Consider the following 25,623-nt stretch of genomic DNA (forward strand, 5'->3'; position numbering starts at 1 on the left):
CACTTTCCTAGGAAAGTTATATATAATTCCTATTATGAACCCTTATAAAAATTAGGTTTTAAATGCCTCTTTAATGCTTCTTTAATGCTGAAAGGACTTTTTGGAAAAAAGTAAAATGGAGTGATTCCGCCTCATGGGAAAGTTGCTTTCCCATGTGAAACATGGGAAAGCAACTTTCCCATGAAATTGGGAATCACATTTCCATGGGGAATACATTTTTCCTTCTCTCTCCTTTGAAAACTCCAACCAAACAAGAGGCATATCATTACTTTCCCGTTTGACCACACTTTCCCCCTTTCTTTTCCCGCGAACCAAACGAGCCCTAAAGTTTTTCTCTTTTTTCCATCCTTTTCTTCTTTCTTCTTTTTTTTGAGTTTTAAACTTGGTTGCAGAGAGAATATGCATAAATCTTATTTTTTATTTAGAAAAAGACCTACAAATATGGAAAAGTTTATTGTTATATTTTAGAATATTTTATTTTTTTTTCTCCTTCCTGATAAACTATATTGTAACTACATATGACCTAAGCAAATACTCATACTTTGTTCCAAATTTTTTTAAAATCTTAGTATATTATTATATTGGTAACTTTTTTAGAATGAGTTGAATTGATATCTCGGCTTATATGGTAAGTGAGAAAATTTGGACAGAACTTAGATTTTTTGAGATCTCCCCTGATATGAAAACTAGGAATTTAGTTAAAACTATATTTATATATAAATTATAAAATTTATTAAAAAAGTTATTTAAAAATATAAATAAAAAATATTCGCTGGTAAAAATATCATCATCAGTATCTTCGGGTCCGATATAAAACCTTGGTTTTGTTTACCAAGCTAATCTCATCCATACGATCCTGCACACGAATCTTAAATACCAGAAAAACAACGTTTCCGGAAATAAAAAAAGTCACGTGCAGGAAAAGCATCCAACTGTCAAATCCTTCAGCTGCAAGCTGGAAGAAGTCATCAAGCCAAATTCTAAATCCAGATGAACGTGCAGCTGTGCTTCTACATTCGTGTGTGCATATATATGTATATGTATGTATATGCGGATAACGGGAGCCATTCTCTTATCTCCGGCCACGTATTCGGTATCAAGTCTTTCTCTCCGGTGATGCGAAAAACGAGCGGACACGATATCTCCGCACAGAATTATAGGCAGAAGATCTAATAACCATATAAGAATTTCTGTGCACTCGTTTAAATGGCTATCTCCTTTGGTTGTAAGTCGCGGGCTTTTCCGAATCCAAATCCTCCTCTCTATCTCAGGGACGTTCCGAACCGCACGGTCTCTCTCTCTCTCTCACGAGAAAGCTCGGGTAAAGCCAAGATCCACGGAAGGGTTTCCACAACCTTTCCCCTTTTCTCTACCCTCCACATTCCTATCCAATGCCGAGATCCGCGCTTGTGAGCGTTGAATCCTAGGAATCCAGATTTCTCTCTCTCTCCCCATCTTTTCTCCATCTTGGATCGCCGTCTGCTCTCGTTCTGGATCGGTTTAAAGGTTGTAAGGTCTTCGAAGAAGAAAGAGAGATCCGGGTAGCTGAATCGTGGGCGGAATAATGGAGAGGAAGAAGTATCCGATCCGCGCAGAGGATTACGAGTTGTTTGAGATCGTTGGAGAGGGTGCTAGCGCCGCAGTTCATCGCGCTCGGTGTATTCCCTTCGATGAGATCGTGGCGATCAAGGTCCTTGATTTTGAGAGACAGAACAGCGATCTCGTAAGTTTCCTCGGGTGCAGCATCAGCTATATATCAAACTTTTGTGCTTTTAAAATCCTGAATTCTGGGATTAGTATAGCAAGATGTGATTTTGGACGCAGAATTGGGGATTATTTGATGCTACTGGATCTAGTTTAAGTACGATTTTTATGTACTTAATAAATCCACCCGGTGGCTAAACATTGTCGTTTACCTTTAGTATTTCTTCAAATATTTGTCTTTATAAAATTAAATGGAATGCTAAGTTTTCTTCACTGTTGCACATGAAAACTCTTATAACACATGAATTCGTTAAATCAATAAAAGCTGTATTCTTGGAGCATGGTGGATTATCTATATATTTAGCCGGGTTTTTGAAAAAATATTATGAACGTCTAGGGAACTACACTTTCCTCCATTATTTTGAGTTTGAGAAATATTGTGGGGTTGTTTCTTGAACATAGTAATGATTCGATCAACCTCATGCATAAGGTAGTCCGCCTAACTTCAGAGAGAATAAATTTGATTTGGTTTGATGTAATCCTTTCATTAAGGGACCTGATATTTGACTAGTTAAGTTCCTTATAATGAATTGTCAGAAGGAAAATTCTGCATATATTGCTTTACTGTACAATCTCCTTCATAGGTTTAATGTTTGTTTTATTATTTGACATTATGAAATACCTGGAGGGACCTTTTCTATTTTCCACAGGGGTGATGAAAGCATTTATTAGGGCTTACAACACATCCTTTTCTTCTCTACTGGTCCTACTACTATTTGTGCACATAAATTAATCCTTATGTTACTGATATTAAAGAAATTCAAGTATCACAAGTTGCACCGAAAGCATTAGTTGATGTGGAGGAGAAGGTCCAGGTTTCAAATCCTGGGTATTGCTCAAAAAAGATGTGGATTTATTCAAACCAAGATTCTCAAAACGGGTATTGGGACCTACGCTGGTCGGCAACCGGTATGGTACCATATGGATCTATACCGTACCGTACTGGGAGCATTTTGGCCTCTTTAATTTTTTAAAATTTTCAGATTTTGAACTAAAGTCGGCAAAAAATGTGCCAACTTCAATTCAAAATCCGAAAACAAAAAAATGAAAAGGGTTCTAAACCACTTTCCTCTCTTCTGAAATGAAGAGCAGGAGAGAGAGAGAGGGACAGCAGCACCAAAAAAAAAAAGAGGAGAGGGAGAAGGAGAGAGCAGAAGAGGGAGAGAGAGGGGAGGGGAAGGAGAGGGATAGAGAGAGGGATAGGGTGGGAGAGAGAGAGAGAGAGAGGAAGAAGGAGAAAGAGAGGGTTCCAAAGACCTTGTCTTCAGGGGCGCAGGGCTCGAAACCCTAACCACTCCATGTGTGTGAGAGAGGGAGGGAGAGTGGGGATGAGGACATGTACCTTTGATGCCTCTCGTGAGGTCCAAGTGCGGGGCGAGGTGAAGTTCTCGAGCTCTGGAGAGAGATGATAATGCAAAAAGTAGGGTGAAGGCGAGGAACCATTGAAACGCGGGGGGGGGGGGGGGGGGGGGGGGTCCGGCGCCATACTAGCATTGTCGGTACAGTATTGTACGGGGTCTTTTCGGCATATTTAGTATTGGTATGCCACCTATCCTAAGTACCGATACAGTATCATACGCTCTGTACCGCTCAGTTCGGGCCGGTACAGCGAATCATGGTTCAAATCGTGCCAGTAGCCAACCGGTTTAATTCGGCATGTCCCAAACCGGCCGGTTCGGCGTGGTTTTGCCTTCCTTGATTCAAACTATACTTCAATTTTCTATTTTTAATTTCCATGCATTTCATTTGAAGAAATTTACAGCATGCTCATACTTAGACTTTGTATACAAATCTTGCTGCGTCCCATCATCACAAGGCCACACTGATAACATTCTTTTGATGTCAGCTGAAATTATGTTGATACTATCTTGCTTTTACATGGAATCCAAAAAAGTTAGTCATTATCTATGTGACTTCTTTTCAATTTATTACAATGTCAACTATTGTTGTCCAAGGTTGAAGGGTATCAAATTCATTTATTGTTGTATGCAGAATAACATTTCGCGTGAGGCCCAGACTATGATTTTGATTGACCATCCTAATGTTCTCAAGGCACATTGTTCCTTTGTCAATGATCATAATTTGTGGGTCGTCATGCCATATATGTCTGGTGGCTCTTGTCTTCATATAATGAAGTCTAACTATCCTAATGGTTTTGAGGAGGTTGTCATTGCAACAGTCTTACGTGAAGCATTAAAAGGCCTAGTGTATCTTCATCGTCAAGGGCATATACATCGTGATGTCAAGGTAATTATTTATGTTTTTATCCTTAATTTTTTCAGGTTATCTGAGGGGGAAAAAGATGCATTATATCCTTGAAGACTATCTAACAATATTCTATTTTCCATAAATTTTTCTCTAAGTAATGCAGTTGTATAACAAAAAACTTGCCAGTAAATGATGCAAGTTGTTCACTTTTTTGATAAGCAACTTGCCTTAAGCCTATGTTGTCCATTTGAAGCATTTGTGGCAAAATAACATAGCTTGTCAGAAGTTTCGTGGTCTTACTGAACTTTTTTATTTTGCTCTCTGCTTTTCAATGATCATTTATTCCTTCAACAGCTCTAGAGAAAATTGCTTTATTAAGATTGTATTGCATTAGGTTGGTAATGTAGCTTTTTGTCAATTATAAGTAAAACTTTAATATTATTTGCAAGCTTTTATATGTTTTTGTGCTGACATAGGGCTTCTGGGTTTTATTCAAACATTTGGCTGACATTATTTTGTAGTATTTGCACCATAAATTAACCAATCACCAATCATTTGAGGAAGTTGGCCAATTGATTAATTGAACAATTTTCAGGCAATTGAGTAAAACAAAAAAACTTAAGGTGAAAAGACGTGGCATCTTCAAGGATTGAACAAGTATCATCCTATTTCTACTCAATATTATATTAGGAAATGCATACAAATGAGAGAAATTTTGAATTTGAATTTTAGAAAAAGGGAATATCATGTGGAGAAACTGAATCATGAATATCTTCCAAAAGAAGTGGAGGACTAGTTGTAGAAATTGAACCACAACTAACTTCCAGAGAGTTGAGGAAACAAAAATAACTCCATATGGTTACAGGGAGCAGTTCCTAACAGGATGTCCATTTAAAGGACAGAGCTCTCAGATTCTTTGATAACTCATTTTATCAGACTGGAAATTAGTCTTTGGTCTTTCATTTTCCTTTTCCCTCTCTCTTACCCTTTTTCTCATCCTTTCTCTTGCTCTTTCTCTTACCTCCTCCTTTCTTTATTGTTATCCTTTCCTCTATCAGGGTACAAATCATTTTGAATTTAATAGTGTTTGCTGTAATTTTTTTTCCTTGTCATATCCAAATAACTTTGGATTCATTAAGCTTTTGATTAATTCTTTAGGAGTTCTACAAATCAATGAAGGTTGTGAGTTGGCTATACGAATAATTTTTCTTTAAAAAAATGAAGGCATGATATTGACAATTAAGATAATTTGCTATTGCTTTCACAATTGAAGTGTTTCATCTTCATTGAGGCAAGCAAGAACTCAGAGTCAACTTATTTACATGATCACGTTGATGACAAATGATTATTGTTGATGCAATTAATCATCGATTGGCATGCACAGTTAGTAAGACAGATAGCTGTGCCAAAAATTCCTTTTTCCTTGATAAATGACAATCAATTATCCATGATCTATTGTTAATCAATCACCAAAAAACATGATAAAATTAACAAAAAACTATTATGACATACTTGATTTGAGTTGTTTAATGCCTTAAATAAACTTAAAAACTTCCAAGTAAATGGAGTTCCCGAAGATAGAGAATACTTTTAGTACAATCATGAAAATAATAATAGCGATTCTAAGTAAGCAATAACATATAGAAACAATTTAATAACAATGAAGGCAAGGTTGCAGTCTATCCTATAAAGAAATATTGCAATAGATTAAGAACAGAAAATAGTAAGAGTAAGAGGATAAGCAAGAATATATAGCAGATCAGGTAAGGAAAGGGAAGATAAGTGCACTGATTTTGAGTCTGATAAAAGTGATTCATAGTGCTTCTGGAAAAAGAGGGAGGTTATGACCCTTTAAAAAGAAATCCCACTAATAAGTGTTGCGAAACTGATCGGTGTGTTTCTGGTGTGGCTTCTTGGTTCACTTTTTCCATATGATGCCCTAGTTCTTTTGTAAGTTATTCACGATTCCATTTTTCCACATGGTACTCTTTTTCCTTTAAATTGAAATTTAAGTTCCCTCACATTTCTACATGTCTCAATTATATTTGTTAGTAGGAAACAGGATAACCACTTTCCAATATTTGGTGATGTTATTTGTTGTTATCTTAAATCTTGATCTTCCTTTTATTTAATTGACCAAAGCATGGGTCACATGATCAAATGGCCAGCTGTCTCCCATGTTCAAAAGTTGGTGTGAGATGTATTTCTCAAGATAGTGAAGGGCATGGTTGTGGAGTTGCAAGAAATAGTGTTAGCATTTCGCTGAGTTGAACTTTGGGATAAGTGCCCTTGTATGGATGAGAAATTGAGGTGGAGGGTAAGAGTTATATGTAGATTCTCTGAAGCTCCTCTCTCAAGCATCATGGAGGATCCCATGTAAGCACATGTAAGAAAGCTTGCAATATGCAATAAGTATGTGGTTATATTTTGAAGTTATAGTTCCCATGATCCTTCATATGATGATATGTGAGATGATATGCATGAGTATCAAAGGATACACATATGTGATAACCTTTTTTGTAAATTATGTTTCTTGCACACCCTCAAGTTTTGATAGGTTAAATATTTTAAGTTGGTAAAGAAAATAATAAAAGCATGTGGTGGTAGTGGGGCAGTTTCCTTCACCCCTCTCTCTATCCAGTAGATTATTGCTGATGGCATCTTTTTATTTATTTATTTATTGATGAAAATTGATGCTCTCTTGTTTACCACCCTTTCCATCAATCACTGTGTCACCAGCATGAAAGTGGTAGTGGGGCAGTTTCCTTCACCCTTTCCTTCAGACTCCACTGTCGTGGTAATATCCTCATGTAAATCATGAAAGTCTATCTATTCATTTATTGTCTTCATATCCTGGACATTAGGATCGATATGAAAACATTCTTTTCAAGGTTCGGATATTACTCGAAGGAGTATTGATTCCCGAGTCCAATGATTCAGGTTCATAGAGAAATGTAGGTTCTTTATTATTATCATCAGAAGTGAAGCATGTCTATAAGAATTTTATATGTTCTGTTCCTTCCACATTTCTCTTCACTAGTATTGGCTTTATTTGCTCTGTATACTATTTTAAATGCTGCACAACTGTTTTTTGTTATAGTGACCAACTTTGTCAAGTTTTAGAGTTCAAAACATATATCTAATTTCCTAGTGCAGTTTTACTGAATTTATTCTTCCTAAGTAGGCTGGAAATATATTGGTTGATGCATGTGGGGAAGTGAAACTTGGAGATTTTGGGGTTTCTGCTTGCCTCTTTGATTCGGCTGACAGGCAGCGGATGAGGAATACATTTGTGGGGACGCCATGCTGGTTCATATTTTTTTCTTTTCTTAATATATAATATTTTTGCATGTTATTTATTTTATGTGGGTTACCATAAGTTTATTGTCTTCTGTAGATTGTTAATTTTTGGAAATCTTTGTTCCCTTTCAGGATGGCACCTGAGGTGATGGAGCCAAAAAAGGGTTATGATTTCAAGTTAGGATCACCATTTTTTTTCTTCAGCACTGTTGTAGTAGTCATTTTCTCCCCATCATGAATGCATTTGGCAATTTGCAGGGCAGATATCTGGTCTTTCGGAATAACTGCTTTAGAGCTTGCTCATGGGCATGCTCCTTTTTCATCACAACCTCCAATGAAGGTACTTCTGTTGTTCAAAATCCTATTCCTCGCTTGCAACATATACTGGATTTGTCAATATCTGGCTCCTCATAGAATCCACTGGAGAAGTTTGGATTTATGTCAGAGCCACCTCGATGGACAAATCAGGAGTGTTGCAAGGAAGGTGGCATATAAAGTGATGCAACAAAGTGATTACATATACCCAAAATAGTATTGTTCCTGATCAAATTAGCTTAGCAGGTCTTGCTCATGACCTTGCAAAATGCTCCCCCATCACTTGATAATAAAAAAGATAAGAAGTTTTCAAAGGTGTGTTTCTTGTTACCAGTACATTTAGATTTGCACTCTCTGTCTGAAATAATCCTTTCTCATAGAGGCCCTTTCTCTCCAGTCTTTTAAGCATATGATTGCTATGTGCTTGGTAAAAGATCCTTCAAGAAGGCCTACTGCAGAGAAGCTGTTAAAACAGCCATTCTTCAAGCAAGCAAGATCCCATGATTACATTGTTCGGAAAATTTTGGAGGGATTGCCTTCTCTTGGTGATCGTTTTCAAGCATTAAAGGTTGAGTCGTTGAGAATTATGTTGGTTTCATGATCCATATATACAACCTTCCAATTAATTCTTTTTTTTTCTAAAGAAAAAAAATTATGTCTGGTTTGGTTTAATATACTGACATAATATGTTTACCTGAATGCAGCAAAAGGAAGCTGATTTATTTGCACAAAAGAAAATGCTGGATGGGGAGAAGGAGGAGATGTCGCAGGTATATTTTGACCAGAGCTATCAAATCTCTTTCTTTGGTAGGGGCTAAGGATGTTACAAACACATAGACATTAATCAGAATGAGCATTATTTATGCACTGCCTATCTCATGATAAGAAATCCTAAAGTTTCACACACACACACACACACATATATATATAGATATAGATATATATTGACAAATTGTTCATAGGAAACCTTAGACATTATAGTTGATATGAACTAATTATATCGTCATATAATGGTGTTTTCGCTCGACATTTCTATGCCTGATGTAACTATTAGGAGGATATAAAAGTGAAAGGTGGGGGAATTTGGGATTTATAGGATGTGCTGGTGAGAGACAAATATTTAGATTGGGAGATGGAGAAAAGTGTTCTTGTTTTTGCCCCTTTTGTCTTTCCTTCTACCACAATTTCAACTAATTTGAACCTATAGTTCCAATCCAGACACTGATAGAGGTATTGCAAATAAATTATCTTTTATGAGGTTATGATAATGGTGGCACCCAAGTTGTTCATTTCTGATTCCTGTATTTTGATGTGGGCATTCTACCTCTAACTTCTTTCTATTTGGATGGTGATATCATTATCAGTAATAAAACTTGAATGTTGGCCTGCATTTTAAGTAAGACTTGTTTGGCATAGCAAACTTGTCCGTCTACTGCTCTGAGGCACATCCTGTGGATAAAAGTTATATTATTAAAATGGCGAAGAAGAGGCTGCAGGCTCCACAATTATGTTCACTATATGCAATGAAGCATCACTAACAATGGCTAGGTTGTTCGCTTTGTTATCCACTCAAGAAACTACTGCAGCGTGATCATAAATCACAATACTTATGAAAACTGTGATATTTGGACCAGAAACAGCAGGAAGGCAATCTTAGTACAGCAGTAAAGTTTTCTAAGAAATTTAGAAATATTTCTGCCCAAATATTGTAAAGTAACAGAAAATACAAAGCACATAGTAGCCTAGCAGGTCAACATTATTTTCTGCACTGAAACTAATAACAGACAATTTTTAGCTCTTTGATTCATAGCAGCAGCCTAATACTTTAAACTATACTCATGCAGCAGCAAATCTCTATGCTAGCAAAGGTGCACTTTGGTATGAACCTTATTTTAGTCAAATCTCCTATTTGCATGAATGAAAAATCTAATAATGGAGTGTGCTTGTTGCATTGAAGTTTAAATAGAAGAAAAAAATGAAATATGTAGTAAAGAGGAAAATATGTTCTATGAAGGTGATGTGGCTCTTGATATATGAGTATTGTAGTTCTGAATGTCAAATAGTTTACTGATAATAGACTGTCAAGACTCAAGGCCAATTTTTTTTTCCACAAATAAGTCTGACCATTCAAGAGTTCATAACATAGACGAATCAAGACAAAGAACTAGAAAGAAAAGCCTCTTCTCGGTTGCATGGACATGAAGAAGAAAGGACGATTATGTTTAATTCATGCATGCCTTAAACCTCTTCTTGGTAGCTCAGATGGCCACTTCTTGGAGTTTATCTGTCCATGATATAATTAGCGGGCCTTCATAAAATCGCATGGTAAATAGACTTGAGCATGCGCCGGGCTAGGCTGGGTTCAGGTCGGGCCAAGGCCCAATGCCTAGATAAAGTAGTCTTCAACAACTTATAAACTATAATGAATACATGGCTCAATGATGAATATGGGTTCAAAATATAGTTTTTGCTCATTTTGGAACCATAACTTGTACAATCTTTGATCATACAATTATTAATTTACCATCATCATCAACAACAACAACATTATCATTTGGTTCTTGTGTATTTATACCAATTGATAAAAATTCTTCTTATTTTATCCCATTTTTGGTTATAGGTAATCATTTTAGGCCTCCATACTTTTTTTCCCTATCTTTTTGATGGCTTAGGCCCTATCTACATTTCCATTTTGTGCGTCTCCAAATTGTGGTAACAAAATTAATATTTTATTCCATGAATTGTATTTTTTCTTCTATTACAATTGGATTCTTAACTTGATTGGTGGTTTAATTCTTCTTATTAGAAGTATCTTATCTAATTTTTGGTGCTTAGTAATAAACAATACAATATAAGCAAACATTTGCTTTCATCATGAGTTGCAGTTTATACTTAATCCTTGGTCTATAATTTTTATGATACTTCTGAAGAAATTCCTGGATATGACAATTTGTTTCACCTTACATGTAGAATGAATATAAAAGAGGAATCAGCAGTTGGAACTTTGACATGGAAGACTTAAAGGCTCAGGCTTCGCTGGTATGTATGCGACTTTCTTTGCAACCTTGTTAGGACAGTCTCAGTCTACTAGAGATTTTTCTGATAAATATGACCTAGTAAATGCTCTCCCAGATTCCAGAAAATAAGGAAAATGTTCCAGGTCAAGATCCAGAAGGATGCCCAAATTCTTTGTTTGAGCTTGAACCTTTGCATGAAAGCTTGCCGTTAGGCATGCCCCCTATCACAAGTTGCTCCATTAAGGATGATGTTGATGTGGTAAGTGTTAATCTTCCGCAAAAATATGTTAAAGCTCCTTATCTTTTATAAATTCCTAAAAAAATTGGTAGCTTGCAGGATAATGATGGAAATCTGCAGAAAAAAGTAGACCCCCTTCCATCACCAGGACAATCTGCAAAATTTCAAAGGTCATTCTTTGACCTTCATGAATCTTTCATTTTTTTGTCATTCTTCCAGTCTCTGCATGAAGCCTCCCTTTTGTTCTACCATTCCTTTTGTAAGTTGGCATTCACATGCCTTTTCTCCATTCACAGATATATTATGGACTCGTTTGGTTTGCACGAAAAGGAGGGAAAGTATGGTCAATGGGAAAATAAAGAAAAGCCTCTTTTTTTATTGAAGTTTTCAAAGGAGACAGATCGGAAAGTTGGAAATAAGATTCCCATATTTCATGGGAGAGAAAAACCCATGAGGAACATGAGAAAGCTACTTTCCCACTAGTTGGAAATTGGGATCCTTAGTTTTTTTTCAAAACTATTCTTGAGCCATCAAAATCATAGATAAGTTCTTTTCCTTTATTAAGAGTATAATAGAATTTTACACAATATTTCCAAAAAAGTAGATGCTCAATCAAATATAAGCTACTCCAGAATAGTTATTTTCCCATGGCAAACCAAACATGCCAAAGTCATTTTCCCAAGCGTCATATTTCCAGGAATCAGCTTCCTAGAAAAAGTATTCCTATGAGGAAAAATTCTTTTTACAAACCAAACGAATCCTTGTGTGACATACATATACGATTTTACATTAAATTGTAGAGCTATGTTATGTGTCATATTTTTATTGTATTTACTTAATTTGTTCAGTTATAATTTAAAAATTTTCAGGGGCAAATATTACTTATTGATCATCAAATGTATTTGCTAAGTAGTTATTCATTTGCTTTGTTCATGTCAAATAGTCGTTCTACTGACACAAGTTTGTATATATTTTATTCCAGAGTCAGATCCAATGTTTCTAAAAGTGAATATATTTTAAATGGCCAAAATTCTCAGCAGAATAGCTTGCAGGTCCATGGCAATGAAATAGAAAATACTGCAAATTGTGAGTTAGATAATAATGAAAAGCATTGGGACGATATGTTTTTGCACTTTCGTCATGAACGAAAGCTCTCAACCAGCTCATGCTCATCGGACATTATTCCATCATGCAGGGGAGAAAGGTTTGGCTTATTGCCCTTAAAGTATGTTAGAATTAACAACATATGCGACATATGTTACAAGATATTTTTACCTTCATTTTCTTGCAAACTATTTTCAAACATTGATCTGAATTTGTTAATTTCTAATACGCTTCTATCTTTCTGCTTTTTGATTATTGTTCTCCAAATAGAAGTTTTCTACTTGAAATTAAAAGTTATCTATCTCGTTATGTTTTTTTAATCACCAAACAAGCTTATGCTTCTTTATTTGCTGTCCTTACTTGGAGATTTATGAATTCATATGCGATAGAAATATGTGAAGGCAGATTGTCGTCATCATTTTCTTGTTGAATTTGACAAACAGTTTTTTATGTAGTTTTATAGGGAAAAGCCCGAATTTGTGTTTGATCTTTAGGAGCTATAACCTGAAAAATGTTTTATTTTTATAGATAAACTGCATAAGTCTTAGCTTAAATAACAAATATATGTAAATTTATATGTTTATCATGGGCAGGATTAAAAAATAATTTTAAGAAATCATGAATTGTCGCATGTTTTTTCAAAAAAAAAAGATGAAAATTAAAACAAAAAACACTTGTATCTTTTAAAATGATGTTTTGAAATAGTTGTCGATTCAGATTGCATAGATTATAAGTCTCTTCCGTGAAGATGTTTTAATGAAACAGAGACACTCTTTGATCCGTGGCATTCAAAAGTTGCTTGAATAAATACCAAGATATAGTGAAGTGGAACTCTTGTAGATAATAAAGAACGGATGTTTTATCACCAATATGGACCCTTGCAAATGTGAATGTTTCTAAAAATGAAATTTTCATTATGTTCTTTCTTCAGTCCAAATTCATTTTACAGTTAAATATCTTATCATATGTGGAACTTAATTATCTCATTTTTGAATAAAGTCAAAGGCATGCACTAACCATATAACACTCTGAAGTACCTCTCCACTTCATACATGTCCATAATTCTATTTGATATATTTTCATCATCTCTGTAATGTTTGTACAGTATATCCAATATAATATCAACAGTCAAATTGTGATATCCTGTGAACATCGATTAAGACTACGGCTTCATTTTCATTCTTGTTGGTCTAAATCACATTTCATATAACTTAGTTTAATATTTTTGATTACCTTTTCTTTATAGTTCCAGTTTAATTTTTAACCTTGGCCTCGTCTGATCTGTAAACTCTATAGAAACAGACTTGGTGCCAATCCTCAGTGTAGGCTTACCAATTACCATTTAAATTTTACCCTCTTACTACAAGGATTTCTAATGCCTCTCATTCCTCCATTATATATGTCTTGAACACACACCTTGCTTCACGTACGTCTGTCAAAGTGCCTTTGATGGTACTGTCATATTGTCTTTAGTCAACAAAAACCACATGCAAATTCATTTTATGTTTTCAAAGTCTTTCCATTTGTTGCCTAAGAAAGCAAATGGCCTCCTATTGTTGACCTGCCTAGCATAAAGGCAAATTAACTCATGAAATTGTTCTTTCTTAATTTTTCTTCCTACCACCCTATACTATAACTTTAAAGGGACTTATTTAGCTGATATCTGTACACTTTTGCATATCACTTTTTCTCATATAGGTGTGAGTCTAGACACTTCTATTATATGGTATTCTCCTTATTATCTAAATTGCATGCAGCTGCTTCTCAATTAAACCTACTTTCTCGCACGAATTGGCATCCTTAGTTCGTATTTCGTCTTTCCCTAAACCCTCATCCTTCTGCATCTTTTTTTTAAAAATATATTTTAAAAGTTTGTATCAAGCCTCTTTGTCGAAGATCCTTGATTTTTCAATTCTCCAAATTGAACGATGGCATAACTGTTGAGGCCAATGTTGTTTATTCTTTGAAAAAGTTCACTCATGTAGTGTCCTCTTTAAATAAGCTTTAGAAGTAAGTCTTCCATTTTTCTCAAATCTGACCATCTTCGACTAAAACTCTATGTCCTTATTTTTGTTGCATCCAACTTGATCTATATGTCCCTTTTTTGACCTTTGTCTTGCTTTTTCCGAATCCTAACTTTTGGAAAGATCATGATAGTATGCACATCTGGCCTCATTTGCCTTTTGTATTCTTATTTGTTATACATTATCCTTTTCTAAAAATTCCCATAGCATGATTTTCCCCCGTTGATATAATTTTTACCATTCATTTAGTTGTTATCTCTTATTTTAGAAAAACCACTTCATTTAAATATCCAGAAAATAGCCCTAGGAATTCCAATTTTGGCCAACTGGCTGATCTGTGAGAAGTAGCCTAAAACTAAATCAGGGAACAAAAAAAACACTAACAAAAGGAAATCTGCATGTTGCCCTAGGTGACAACCCAAGGAAGGGGAGGGGGGGGGGGTGAATTGGTTTTTCTAAAATTTTTGATCCTAAATTTTTGTATAGATATGTGCACAATTTAACCTATGTGAAAGGTGTAAATGCAGTGGAAGAAAATTAATATAAACTCTAGGCAATCTCAAGTAAACAAGCAAGAAATTAAACTAGAGCAACTACACAATGCAAGAAGGTAAGTAAAGCAAGGTGCACAAAGGAACACAATCCAAACACCAACAAATATAGTAGTTCGGTGCACTCTAAGGCACCTACGTCCACTCCCTAAGAATCTCCTTAGGAATTCACTATAATTCCGTGGATTATAGCTGGATTATTTTACCGGGCTCACAATCCAAAAATCCACACCGTTGGTTTTCTAGGCTCACCAACAAAACCCTAACCTTTGATTTTCTGGGCTCACCAACAAAACCCTAACCGTTGGTTTTCCTGGCTCACTAACAACCCTTACAAAGAGAATAAATAGTTCAGAAATTTAAAGCTCCTTAAATGAGCAAACAAAACTATTATGCTCTACAGAGGAAGGAAAAGAATGATGTCGCTTAAAGGCGCTTTGCTTTTCTTCCTTGCTGAGATTGCTTCACGCTTTAATGGGTTGGTTGAGCTCTTAAATGCACTTGGAATCTCTGCTCAACACTCTTCTTTTTGTCCTTAATTGAAGCAATGAATAAACTCTTGGTTTGCAAGCTTTTTCTCTTGAATGCACACTTAATATTCCAAAAAGATTTTTCTCCTAGATGAATAGTGGCTCTTAAATACCTCTCCAACCTCTAAATAGCCGTTACTGGCCGTTGGATTGAAGAAAATAACCGTTTATAGCCATTGGAGCTTTTAAAAAAGCTTATGCGCAACTAGCCGTTAGGCTGTCAGACCAGCTGGGGTTAACTCGAGCAGATCTCGGGTCGGCTCGATCAGTAGTTGCAGAAGAACAAGCTTTTTGTAATGACTGGTGGGGTCGACTCGAACTTCTGGTGGGGTCGACTCGAATCCGTGCCAGTGTACAGGGCGTGCTAGGGTCGGCTCCAAACTTTTTGGGGTCGACTTGAAACCTGTACCAAGTGCCAAATCATGCCAGGGTTGGCTCCAGAATTCTTGGGTCGACTCTTAACATAGATTCATTGCCTCTTTAAGTTAGATTTGCACTTATAACTGAACTTCTTAAACTAGAATCATAGCAAATCATTTCTTTTCACTTAGAATCCTTGGCATATGAATTTTTCATCTCTTGAATCTTGGAAAAGACAGAATTACACTTTTGTTGAGTTCTTGCAAGTTCTTCTAATTGAACAGCAAAGCTTATCAAGAACATTTCAATTCTTTCTTCCTTAAACACTTATATACTAAATCATCTGAAATACTTAATTTAAAAGCATTAGTACAACAATATGACCTCAATGGCTTTGTAAACATCAAAATCATACTAGGGTCAACACTGCAGTTGCACCTAAACTTAGTGAGGCATATGCCACATATAGTTAAGCATGGAGGTCTCAACAAAGTTCGCATGTTATTATATAAAAACCATTCATTGTATATTTGTATGGATTGCCTAGATTATTTTTTGCTGGTTACATGCAAGCTTTCTAACATATTCTTTTACATATCACAATTTTATCTTCCTACCCACCACTGTGAGGGCTTAGCTGCCAGAACAGAGTTATTCCTGTATATCTTGGTACACTTGGCTTAGTCATGAATTGTTGTGATAGTAAGATATGGTCAACCTGAATTGATGAGGTAGGATTGCCACATGTCACTCTGTTTCTGAGGCCATTGCTTAACAGGGGACGAAGAGGATATCAACTTTTGCCTCTCCATTTTCTGTTGAAATTCTTCTGTTCATGAATGTGGAACTATGCTTCTTTTTTTCTTTTTGTATAATGATGATTGTGATCCACAATCATCACAAACACCACAATCAGTTTGCATTATTTAATTTTTTTCTTAAAAAAAATTTCTCAACCAAATATCTTGATATGATCTCTAACTATTTAAAATTTTGATTTTAACATCTTTATTTTTCTTTTAATTTTTTAGTGTGAAGCAATGCAATCTGCTCCAAAACACAGAAAATTGCAATGGCTGGGTGTGTCATGCAGCAGCTGACTTGCAAATTGAAGCAACAGACAAAGCATCCAAGTCAGCAGGCATGTCTAGAAATTTTGGTTATATTGGAAATTACATAGGGCACATTTTTGCATAAAATTTCATCCTTAAGCCTAGATGCAATGTTGCAGCATCAAATGCTGATGATCTTGACGAAAAATCAAAGGTTCCAGTGGTGCAGCAAAGGGGGCGTTTTAAAGTCACATCCGAGAATGTTGATTTAGATAAGGCATGCAAGACACCATCAAGCTTTAATTATTTGATTTATATATTGTTGACCTAGATTTGATGATCGTTTACTGCTTCAGGCTCTTCCATCTCTCGGTCTACCAAAGAGTCACAGTGTGCAGGTTAGTTATTTGGTAATGATCTGCATTTAGCTTCCAGGCTGCAAAGAACATATGCTAGCCATCACATCAACAGTTTTCTTTATGTAAATTTGTTTCCTGCTAAAATACAGCTCATTTAGTCTTGCATTTTCTGAATCTGTATAATTGATGAATGCCAATGTTATTAGAGATGGTGATAGATTCTTAAATCATAGAGGGAAGCAGATGAGATTTCATTGTGGATCAGATTGCAAAACACATTCTTTACAATTTCTTTCAAAATGTTAGAAATTAAAAAGAAAAAAATTGAAAATGTTGATGGATGAAAAATAGAGAGTTATACATATAGGAATCTAGTGTCCACCATTATAAGCCCATATTTAGCATATCTAATGGAATAAGCATAATGTCTAGTTAATTTTAGATATTATATTCTGGGATTTCAAAATTCAAATATATCTGTTAAGTGATCCTTTTAAGTATATATATATATATATATATATATATATATATATATATATATATATATATATATATATATATATATATATGTATTAAAAAAATAAGGTTTCCACAAATAGTTGTTAAAATACTAAGATTCATATCTTGCTTTTAACTATAAAAACTTTAGAATTTCTTCCTTTCTTTTTTAACTTTTTAGTAGTTAAATGCCCTACCATGGCTTGCTAATATTGCGTTTTTGAGGTTTCTTAGCAATAAGTGCATATAAGATCCATATAGTCAAATAAATTATAGGTCAAATAAATTACAGATAATAGATTTCTACATGGTTTAATTTGTAAATAACATGATTAAGTTGGATCTTATGATCCAAGGGAATGCATTATTTATCATACGGATTTTTTATGATCCTAGCTAATCTTGATCCAGGGATAAGATTAGGATTGTTTCGGGCCATTGTATTAGTTGTAGATAACAGAGATTTCTTCATTCTCCGACAAAATGAGCCTCACCTGTAAATTTTTTTTAACTGTATTCATTTTTAATACTTGACCAGTAGTAGCTTGTAATCCATGCAACAACATTTGCTTCCATAACAGATGTTTCAATCACCATTCTGGACAATTTCTTGTCCCACTGAGTATTTTCCCCCCTTGGCTCACTTATAGCCACATCATGAATAATATCTGTTGTACAGTGACATATCTACTGCATAAATCATAGCTGATCAAATAGAATAATGAAAATATATAATGCATGATACTCACATCAGCATTTATTATTACTATAGCAAGGGCAGAGACTCATGATTCCACAAAAGTTCAGAGGAAGAAAGTTTTGAAAAGAGAGATGCAAACATCTTTACGTTGCCCTCGCAAGAAGAAGCTCTTATCGATTAACCTTGTTCCTCAGAAGCTTTTGTAAACTGATAAGTTTGTTGTGTTACCCTTCTTAGAGTAAGAGCTAGGTTAGTTTTCACTTAAGTCTTTGTACCGCTTATCTATTCTTTTGCTTAATGAATTGATCGGACTCTCATCCAATCTCTCTCAAAAAAAAATATTTACCACCATGTGAATGAAAGAGATAAATTAAACCAAATATATCATGACAAGATTTATGAACATATCACTGCACTTTTTGCAGATGAGAACGAACGGGAAAAACTGTTAATTTAAAAGGCCAGTCTTGGGATGCAAAGGTTCTGTGTTCCTTGTAGGCTTGTGTGCATCTATTTATAGTTGTCATAGTTCTAGGAAAAACCCCATGACCATGAATTAAGTGCATCTATTAGCAAAAGATTAGTCATGGAACCATTTATCACTTGGAAGATGTTGACTTTATTTAGTTATAATAAGTAACATTTATTTTAAATTTTGTTTGGTTTTTATGATAAGTTAATTCAACCCTTAATAGTCCAGACAAGGCATACTGGTTATGGTTATGGCTTTATGATAAGTGAGTTCAGAAGTTAGGTAAGTCATGTAATTGGTCTTCTTCCTGCATTTAAATAAATGTCATATAATTCACTTTGATTTAAAGAAGCAATTTTGTTCTAGAAAGAAATCCTCAGCCCCTTCTAAAATTTGACAGTGGTCATGTTTAACTTTTCCTTCCATGTGTGACTGTAATCAAAAATTACCTTTACTGACTTTCTGTTGATGACCATAGTAATCGATGGATTTCCATCCTTTACCATGTCGGATTGTAGATCTTCCAAGATCTGCTTGTGGAATTAAAATTTACTTTATTGAACCAACTTCACAACACTTATTTCAATTGCATGCTGAAACCTGTGGATCAAGACTTGGATGAATTGTCAAGAGGTCCATTAGATAATAGACAAATACAACCAATTCTTCCTGAGCAGATGAAACCCATTGGAATTAATTGCCATGCAAAATATACTTGAAACTTCATCACAAATGATTTATTTCATGATACAAAATCAAACTAAAACTTGGTCCAAATTTATTAGTTGATAATATTATGTGGCGCTGGTTGGGATTCTGCAGTCATCATTCGGTTGTTTAGGGGTCTGGTTGTCTAATTGAATAAAGTATGGAAAGGATGTAGGTATTCACTTTACGATATAGCATGTATCATGTCGTAATTAAATACCAACACACAGTTGGTTATGCTAGAATCCTACATCTTATATTTATGTGCATATGCATAAGGGTCTAATTATCTAAATGAATAAATTTATGATACAATGTGTACCATATCCTAATTATATACCGACATTACCAGTTTGTGCTAGATTCCTACGTCCTCTGCATGTGTCTGTCCATGCACATCTTCTTCAGTTTTAAATGTCTATAAAGAATACTGGTGTCTAGAAATTAGTCCACATTGGCTATAAAAAGCATAATCTGGTCTAATTCGTGATAAACATTCTTAAAATGAGCTTTTTAATCCTTCATCGAACTTTCCATCCAGATTTTTTTGGCCCTTCTGTACTTCATGCCCTTCACGCAATTCGAGCTGTTATCCTTCTTAGTTCTTACTCTCACTTTTCCTAGCATTCATTGCGCATATTGTACCATGTCAATATGTACTCCCTTGCTTAATATCTGAGCTAAATGGATGAAGAACCAAACTATAGTTTCATTAGCCTAGCCTAGATGCTGATTTTAACTTTGAACCAAATTTTCCTAGACTCAGGCCTACTCTATTTTAAAATCCCTTCATGTACTTAAGCCAACCCAAGGTAACAACTTAATTCAACCTATTCTATGCAATCTAAATGATTATATCTTAGAAGAAGGTAACTCATTCTGGATTGGTGGTACTTTTCAACTAAAAGACAGGCTCTCGGTTGTTGTAGGGAAAGAAAATATTTCTATCGATGGAGGGTTTCCTGAGTTCTACTTTAGGTCAAGGATTAAACTATTGCATATTGTGGCAGTGCTGATGAGGGGGCTTAGTACAAATATCATACTATCACTTGTCACAAACTGGCATGGAAAGATAGTCAAGTCTGTAAAAATGTCAACAACCAGCACACTAAGATACACTACTTTATTCATTTACATGGAATGATTTCAATTTCTTTATACTAGCGTAAGGACATTTGTAATAAATTTATCGCTGATAGTAATATGAAAAGCTTTTAGGAATATACATTAATTTTAACTTCTAGTCTGATGAAGTCATTTTATTGTGATCATGTCCTATGGTCTTCCAAATCCTTATAAAAGGGAAAAAGTATTAATTGGGAAGAGTTCCTTACCACCTACAATAGAAAATTAGGCTGCTCAAGGTGGTTTGATATAAGTCCAAAGTAGAATACCAGCCTGAACATGATGTTTCAACTTGTGTCAGTCCATATCAAAGAGATGCACATTGATATGGGCTTATACACATTGATACAAGTGCAACACGATGCAGAGGAACATACATTATACTCTGCTAACAACCTGCTTGTATGGTACATGCTGTAGATACTGCATGGAATGATTGTCTTTAGTCCTTGCTTGGAGTAGTCTCTACTCCTTGCCAAGAGGAATAGATGAAGGGGTTGCCCAACCTCACTTGTTAGGAGGGAGACAAACTCTGCTGTCTACAACTTGAGACTGTTGAGAAGGGGGAGCGAGAGGATGTAAGCACGCATGTGCATGCGCTCACGCACATACAGAAGTTTTGTGTTTAGTTGCTAGAATCGTGAGTGAGTGTAGGTAAGTGGATATGTTATAAGCACTTTAAGGAAATGTTTAGGAAGTAGATGCCTGTTCAACATTTCGGGGACATTCCAAATTGAGTGCATTACACTAGGTAGAAGATTCTGGCTACCATGGTCTTGTCACTCGAAGAGAGAGGAACCAGCCAGATTTGAATTTTATTTGAATATTTGCACCTTTAGATCAAGTAATTTAAACATAATAAGGGTTAGTTATATCTAACTAATAGGTGGCATGTGTGATGCATGCCATTTTCATGGTTGGAGTCTTCGTCAAAAGGGGTGCTTTTGTAAATATACTAAAAGTGGAGTCAAAAGGGGGGATGGAGTTCTACCCCAAGGGTTCCCATTATAATAGTAGAGATACAGTATAATGACCATCATCTTTAATCTTCCTTTGGCATCTAGAAATTATTCAAAAGTTTAATGGTAAAAATTATGTGCCATTATTGTTGTAAAATTTTTCTACGTTTATGAATGGATGAAATAGGTTGGCAATTATGAAATATGATATCAGATTAGGTTGATAAAATTAGGCAAGCATGCACCTTGTTTTGTTGAATGGCTTATACAGACATTCTGGACCATGTAGGTGATTACTCAGCTTCCTTCAAGCACTCTACCATCACCATCCGATGCTGCCCCAGTTGTTCCTAGCTGGCCGACTTTGCCGCAGTTGCATTATATATTGCAGACAAACATTCTTCAAAGAGTATGGATCGACTTCTATTAACATAATTTTTTTTCATGGCTACCTTGCCAATTTTTGAGTTTTCTTTTAGCAGGATAATATCCTTAGTTTGATGAAGCAAGTGAGTACTGGTGACTCATCAGGTAATGTCACTTCATCTCTCAGCTTAGTTTTGACCTTTGTTTATGGAATAAAGTTATTGGTCATTTTGCTACAGCTACTCGTCTAGCTGAGGGTTTATACATAGCAGCATCTACCCCTACAACTGAGAAAACTTTGGTAAGCAATTATCATCTCTTACCAGGATCGGGCACAAAGTATTGTGGTTTTATCCTGGACTTACAGTACTTCAGATCAAAAAAAAAATTGCTTAGATAGTCATTGGTGTGTTTTTATTGACCTATTCTATTCCTTTAAGCATCTTTCTAGCATGCATTTTAATATGTTAGGTATGGAAATAAAGGCCCTGAAATGCTTACAGAAGGGCCATTATCATGCCATTAATATTACCAATCCTGATTTCTCTATTGGAAATATTTAGCCTAAAAACTGCTATATCTTTATTTTATAAACACAAAGACTAGAAAGGAAAAGAACCTTGGTGAATGTTTCTTTACTTTTCTAGTTGAAGGTGAACCTTCGACATTTGCAGAGGCAATGTCTTCACCTGATGCCCCTTTTTGGATGGAAGCTATTTTTTCTAAATTCAACTCAATTATTCAAAACCAGACCTGGATCCTAACTAATCTTCCTCTAGGTAGTAAACCATTAGGTTGTAAGTGGGTATTCCGTAGGAAACTTAGACTTGATGAATCAATAGAAAAATATAAGGCTAGGTTAGTAGCTAAGGGGTATAACCAGAAGAAGGATTTAGATTATTTTGATATTTATTCTCCTGTAGCTAGAATCTCTACCCTTAGAACCCTTCTTGCCATTGCTTCCATCCATAAGTTGATCATTCATCAAATAGATTTGAAAACTGCATTCCTAAATAGAGATCTAGACGAAGAGATCTACATGGAATAACCTAAAGGATTCATTGTAAAGGGACAAGAGAACAAAGTTTGCAAACTTGTTAAGTCCTTATACAGTCTCAAACAGGCACCTAAACAATGGCATGAAAATTTTGATAGAACCATCCTTTCCTTTGGTTTCTCCATCAATGAACATGACAAGTGTCTACTCCAAATTCATCAACAATGGTTGTGTGATCTTTTGTTTATACGTCGATGATATTCTGATATTTGGAACTTCTTTTAAAATCATATATAAAATCAAGCAATTTCTTTCAAATTACTTTAATATGAAAGATTTAGGTAAAGCTGATATCATCCTAGGGATGAAGCTGATCAGATTTCGTGAAGGGATAGCTCTCTTCCTTGCTCATTCCATCAAGAAAATGATTCAAAAATTCAGTTACTCTGATCAAAAATCTATATCTACTCCTTATGATCCATGTATTTATCCCAAAAAAAATTAAGATGATATAGTTGATCAAATTAGATACTTCCAAATCATAGGTTCTCTCCTATATGTGGCAAACAAGACAAGACCTGATATTGCCTATGTTGTAGGGAGACTAAGTAGATATACTCAAATTCCAAATCAATCTCATTGGTCGGCTGTTGAAAGGGTATTCCGATATCTTAAGGGAACCTTTGATCTATCTTTCTTTTACACTGGATACCCTGAGGCGGTTGAGGGTTACAGTAATAAAAATTGGATTACTGCTTCTCTTGATCTTCAATCAACCACCGGATATCTCTTTCTTCTCGGTGTTGCTGCCATTGCTTGGGGATCATCTAGGCAAACTATTATTTTTCGAAGCACCATAAAGGCTGAGTTGATCACTCTAGATACCATATGTACTGAGGCAAAGTGGATTAAAAATCTTATATCAGAGCTACCTTTAGTACCTAAGCCAGTTTCGGCCATATCAATCCATTACAATAATAAAGTCGTGATAGAACTGACATATCAAAAGAGTACTAATAAAAAGATGAATCGGCATATCCAGATTTGTCATAAATTTGTGAGACAACTCAAAAAAAGTAATGTGATTTTTTTCTTAGAATTTGTAAGTCTGAGAAAAACTTGGCAGATCAATTAACCAAGGGTTTGTCTAGGGGTGGAGTCCTAGAATCATCGAGGGAGATGGGGCTTAAGCTCACTATTTGGTCATTGACAGTGGATACCCAACCTCCGTGATTAGAGATCCCATAAAGGAGATTCAATGTGGTAAAAACAAAACTAATTGAGCGATCGTGCTAGAGCATATTTTTTTTAGTATATCTCCGCCCATCCCTATGATGAGCGCTAAGGCTGAGTTATACTCTTAATGAGTTCAAGATAGAAATTCTGCAGGGTATTAGGTCACAAGTACCCTTGAAGGGCTTACCTATGTTATTCTTCAGTATGAATCACTTGGGAGATTTCTTTTTACAACTTGGTTATGTTCTAATGGCACATGTTCTTCTAAACTTCTTTCCTTTTTTTCTGAGAGATCTCTTATTCTTGGTGTTGCATTTCACTCCTTCCCACATGCACACTTTTTCTTCGCTTCACCTACTCTTCTGATGAAGTAGGTTCCCATTCAGATCTATGAAATGGTTGTGGGTTGCCTCCTGCCAGTGAGAATGAGTTGTTTCTGCCAGACATGTTGCAGATAAGTGAGCCTCAAAATTCGCACTGGGTTTAGGTCCTTTACCCATGGAAAGCAGTTCATATTTCATGGCAGGAAAGCAAAAACCTGAAAATGAGTGGCATCTTAGGCAGGTAAAAACTATACTGGCTGTCTAGCAGATTCAACATGCTTATGTGAAATACCCTGTGGCTTCTAGGGACCTACTTATTGGTACTGTTGTCATATGACCTACTTAGATGTTCTACTATGACAGGCAGACAATCTACTTCGACCTCTACATTTTGTGGCGCAAATACAAAGTTTTATAAACTATTATTGAACTTAGATTTTGAACATGCTAATGAGGCAGTAGCTTATCTTGAAGCCTTGTTGTAGAGCTGCATGCTGAAACTCTCTTCATTTTGCAGCTGGAAGCATCACATGAAAGGGAGAAAGAGCTATTACAGGATATCACTGATCTGCAATGGAGGTAAATTCTGATGATCTGAAATAAATGACAAGTATAATATTGTCATGATATTGATGTTTCATGGATTTTTATTTGACCACAGGCTTATATGCACCCAAGAAGAACTACAAAGGCTTAAAACCAAAAACGCTCAGGTCAGTAGGTTAGCTTGGCCCCCATCATTGATACAAAAGTTCACACTAACGAAGCTTCAATTCAGGTTTGATGCAGATGTCACAGTTCTAACCCCCCACCCCTCCCCCCCCCAAACCAAAAGCAAGGTAAAGGAATAAACCAGGGACAAGATGCAGAAGCAAGGCTGTTAGACATGAACTGTTAAAGGATAACAATGGGGCTAAAAATATTGATGTCTTGTTCTAACTAGGAATTACTCAAGGGTACATCCTGCTGCATGTTTTATAACTTACAGTAGCGCAGTAGTGGCTTGTAGAGTAAATCATCATACGACTTCACCTGATTGAATGGGTGAAGGAGTAATTCTCTTGAATATGTACATATGTGTGTGTATATAAATATATATAAACTGTATGGTTTCCTGGCTCCCTTAATGCATAGAAATTCTTACTTGCCATGGCTGGAGGCTTAAAAGCAAGCAAACTATGTGAGGTGCCAAGGCTTGCTACGTACAATTTAACAAATAGATCCAATGTTTAATGTGATAAGCCTATCCGATATGAAGCAACTAGTATAATTCTCAGTTTAAAAATTTTTAGTTTAAAATCGAGATTCTGGCATATATGGATGCATCTTTTCTTAAAAATGCCATCCGTCCTAACAGCATGTACTCGTTACTGAGGAGGACATGACTTAAGGTGGATTTGAAATGTTTGCATGGTAT

The 25,623-nt window shown here is 35.5% G+C and overlaps 1 protein-coding gene across 4 annotated transcripts; it reads left to right on the forward strand.

Annotated features, from left to right (window-relative positions):
• The first annotated feature begins 1,222 nt into the window (after positions 1-1,222).
• LOC103707310 (serine/threonine-protein kinase OSR1-like) lies at positions 1,223-25,326 on the forward strand. 4 transcript variants are annotated; one of them, XM_026804727.2, is made up of 21 exons: positions 1,223-1,723; positions 3,757-4,011; positions 7,157-7,281; positions 7,405-7,449; positions 7,531-7,612; positions 7,834-7,902; positions 7,985-8,155; positions 8,292-8,357; positions 10,558-10,626; positions 10,720-10,863; positions 10,942-11,012; positions 11,825-12,046; positions 16,443-16,552; positions 16,643-16,740; positions 16,820-16,873; positions 21,574-21,693; positions 21,764-21,815; positions 21,890-21,951; positions 24,724-24,785; positions 24,868-24,919; positions 24,985-25,326. In XM_026804727.2, the coding sequence occupies exons 1-21, from the start codon at positions 1,565-1,567 to the stop codon at positions 24,988-24,990; spliced, it is 2,094 nt and encodes a 697-aa protein (XP_026660528.1). In that variant the 5' UTR covers positions 1,223-1,564; the 3' UTR covers positions 24,991-25,326. The 4 variants fall into 4 exon arrangements, with proteins under 4 accessions (XP_026660528.1, XP_026660529.1, XP_026660530.1 ...); XM_026804728.2 differs by having other exon boundaries at positions 21,767-21,815; XM_026804729.2 differs by having other exon boundaries at positions 16,820-16,861.
• Positions 25,327-25,623: the final 297 nt, after the last annotated feature.

The sequence above is a fragment of the Phoenix dactylifera genome, chromosome 14 (assembly GCF_009389715.1).
Source record: "Phoenix dactylifera cultivar Barhee BC4 chromosome 14, palm_55x_up_171113_PBpolish2nd_filt_p, whole genome shotgun sequence".
Taxonomy (NCBI): domain Eukaryota; kingdom Viridiplantae; phylum Streptophyta; class Magnoliopsida; order Arecales; family Arecaceae; genus Phoenix; species Phoenix dactylifera.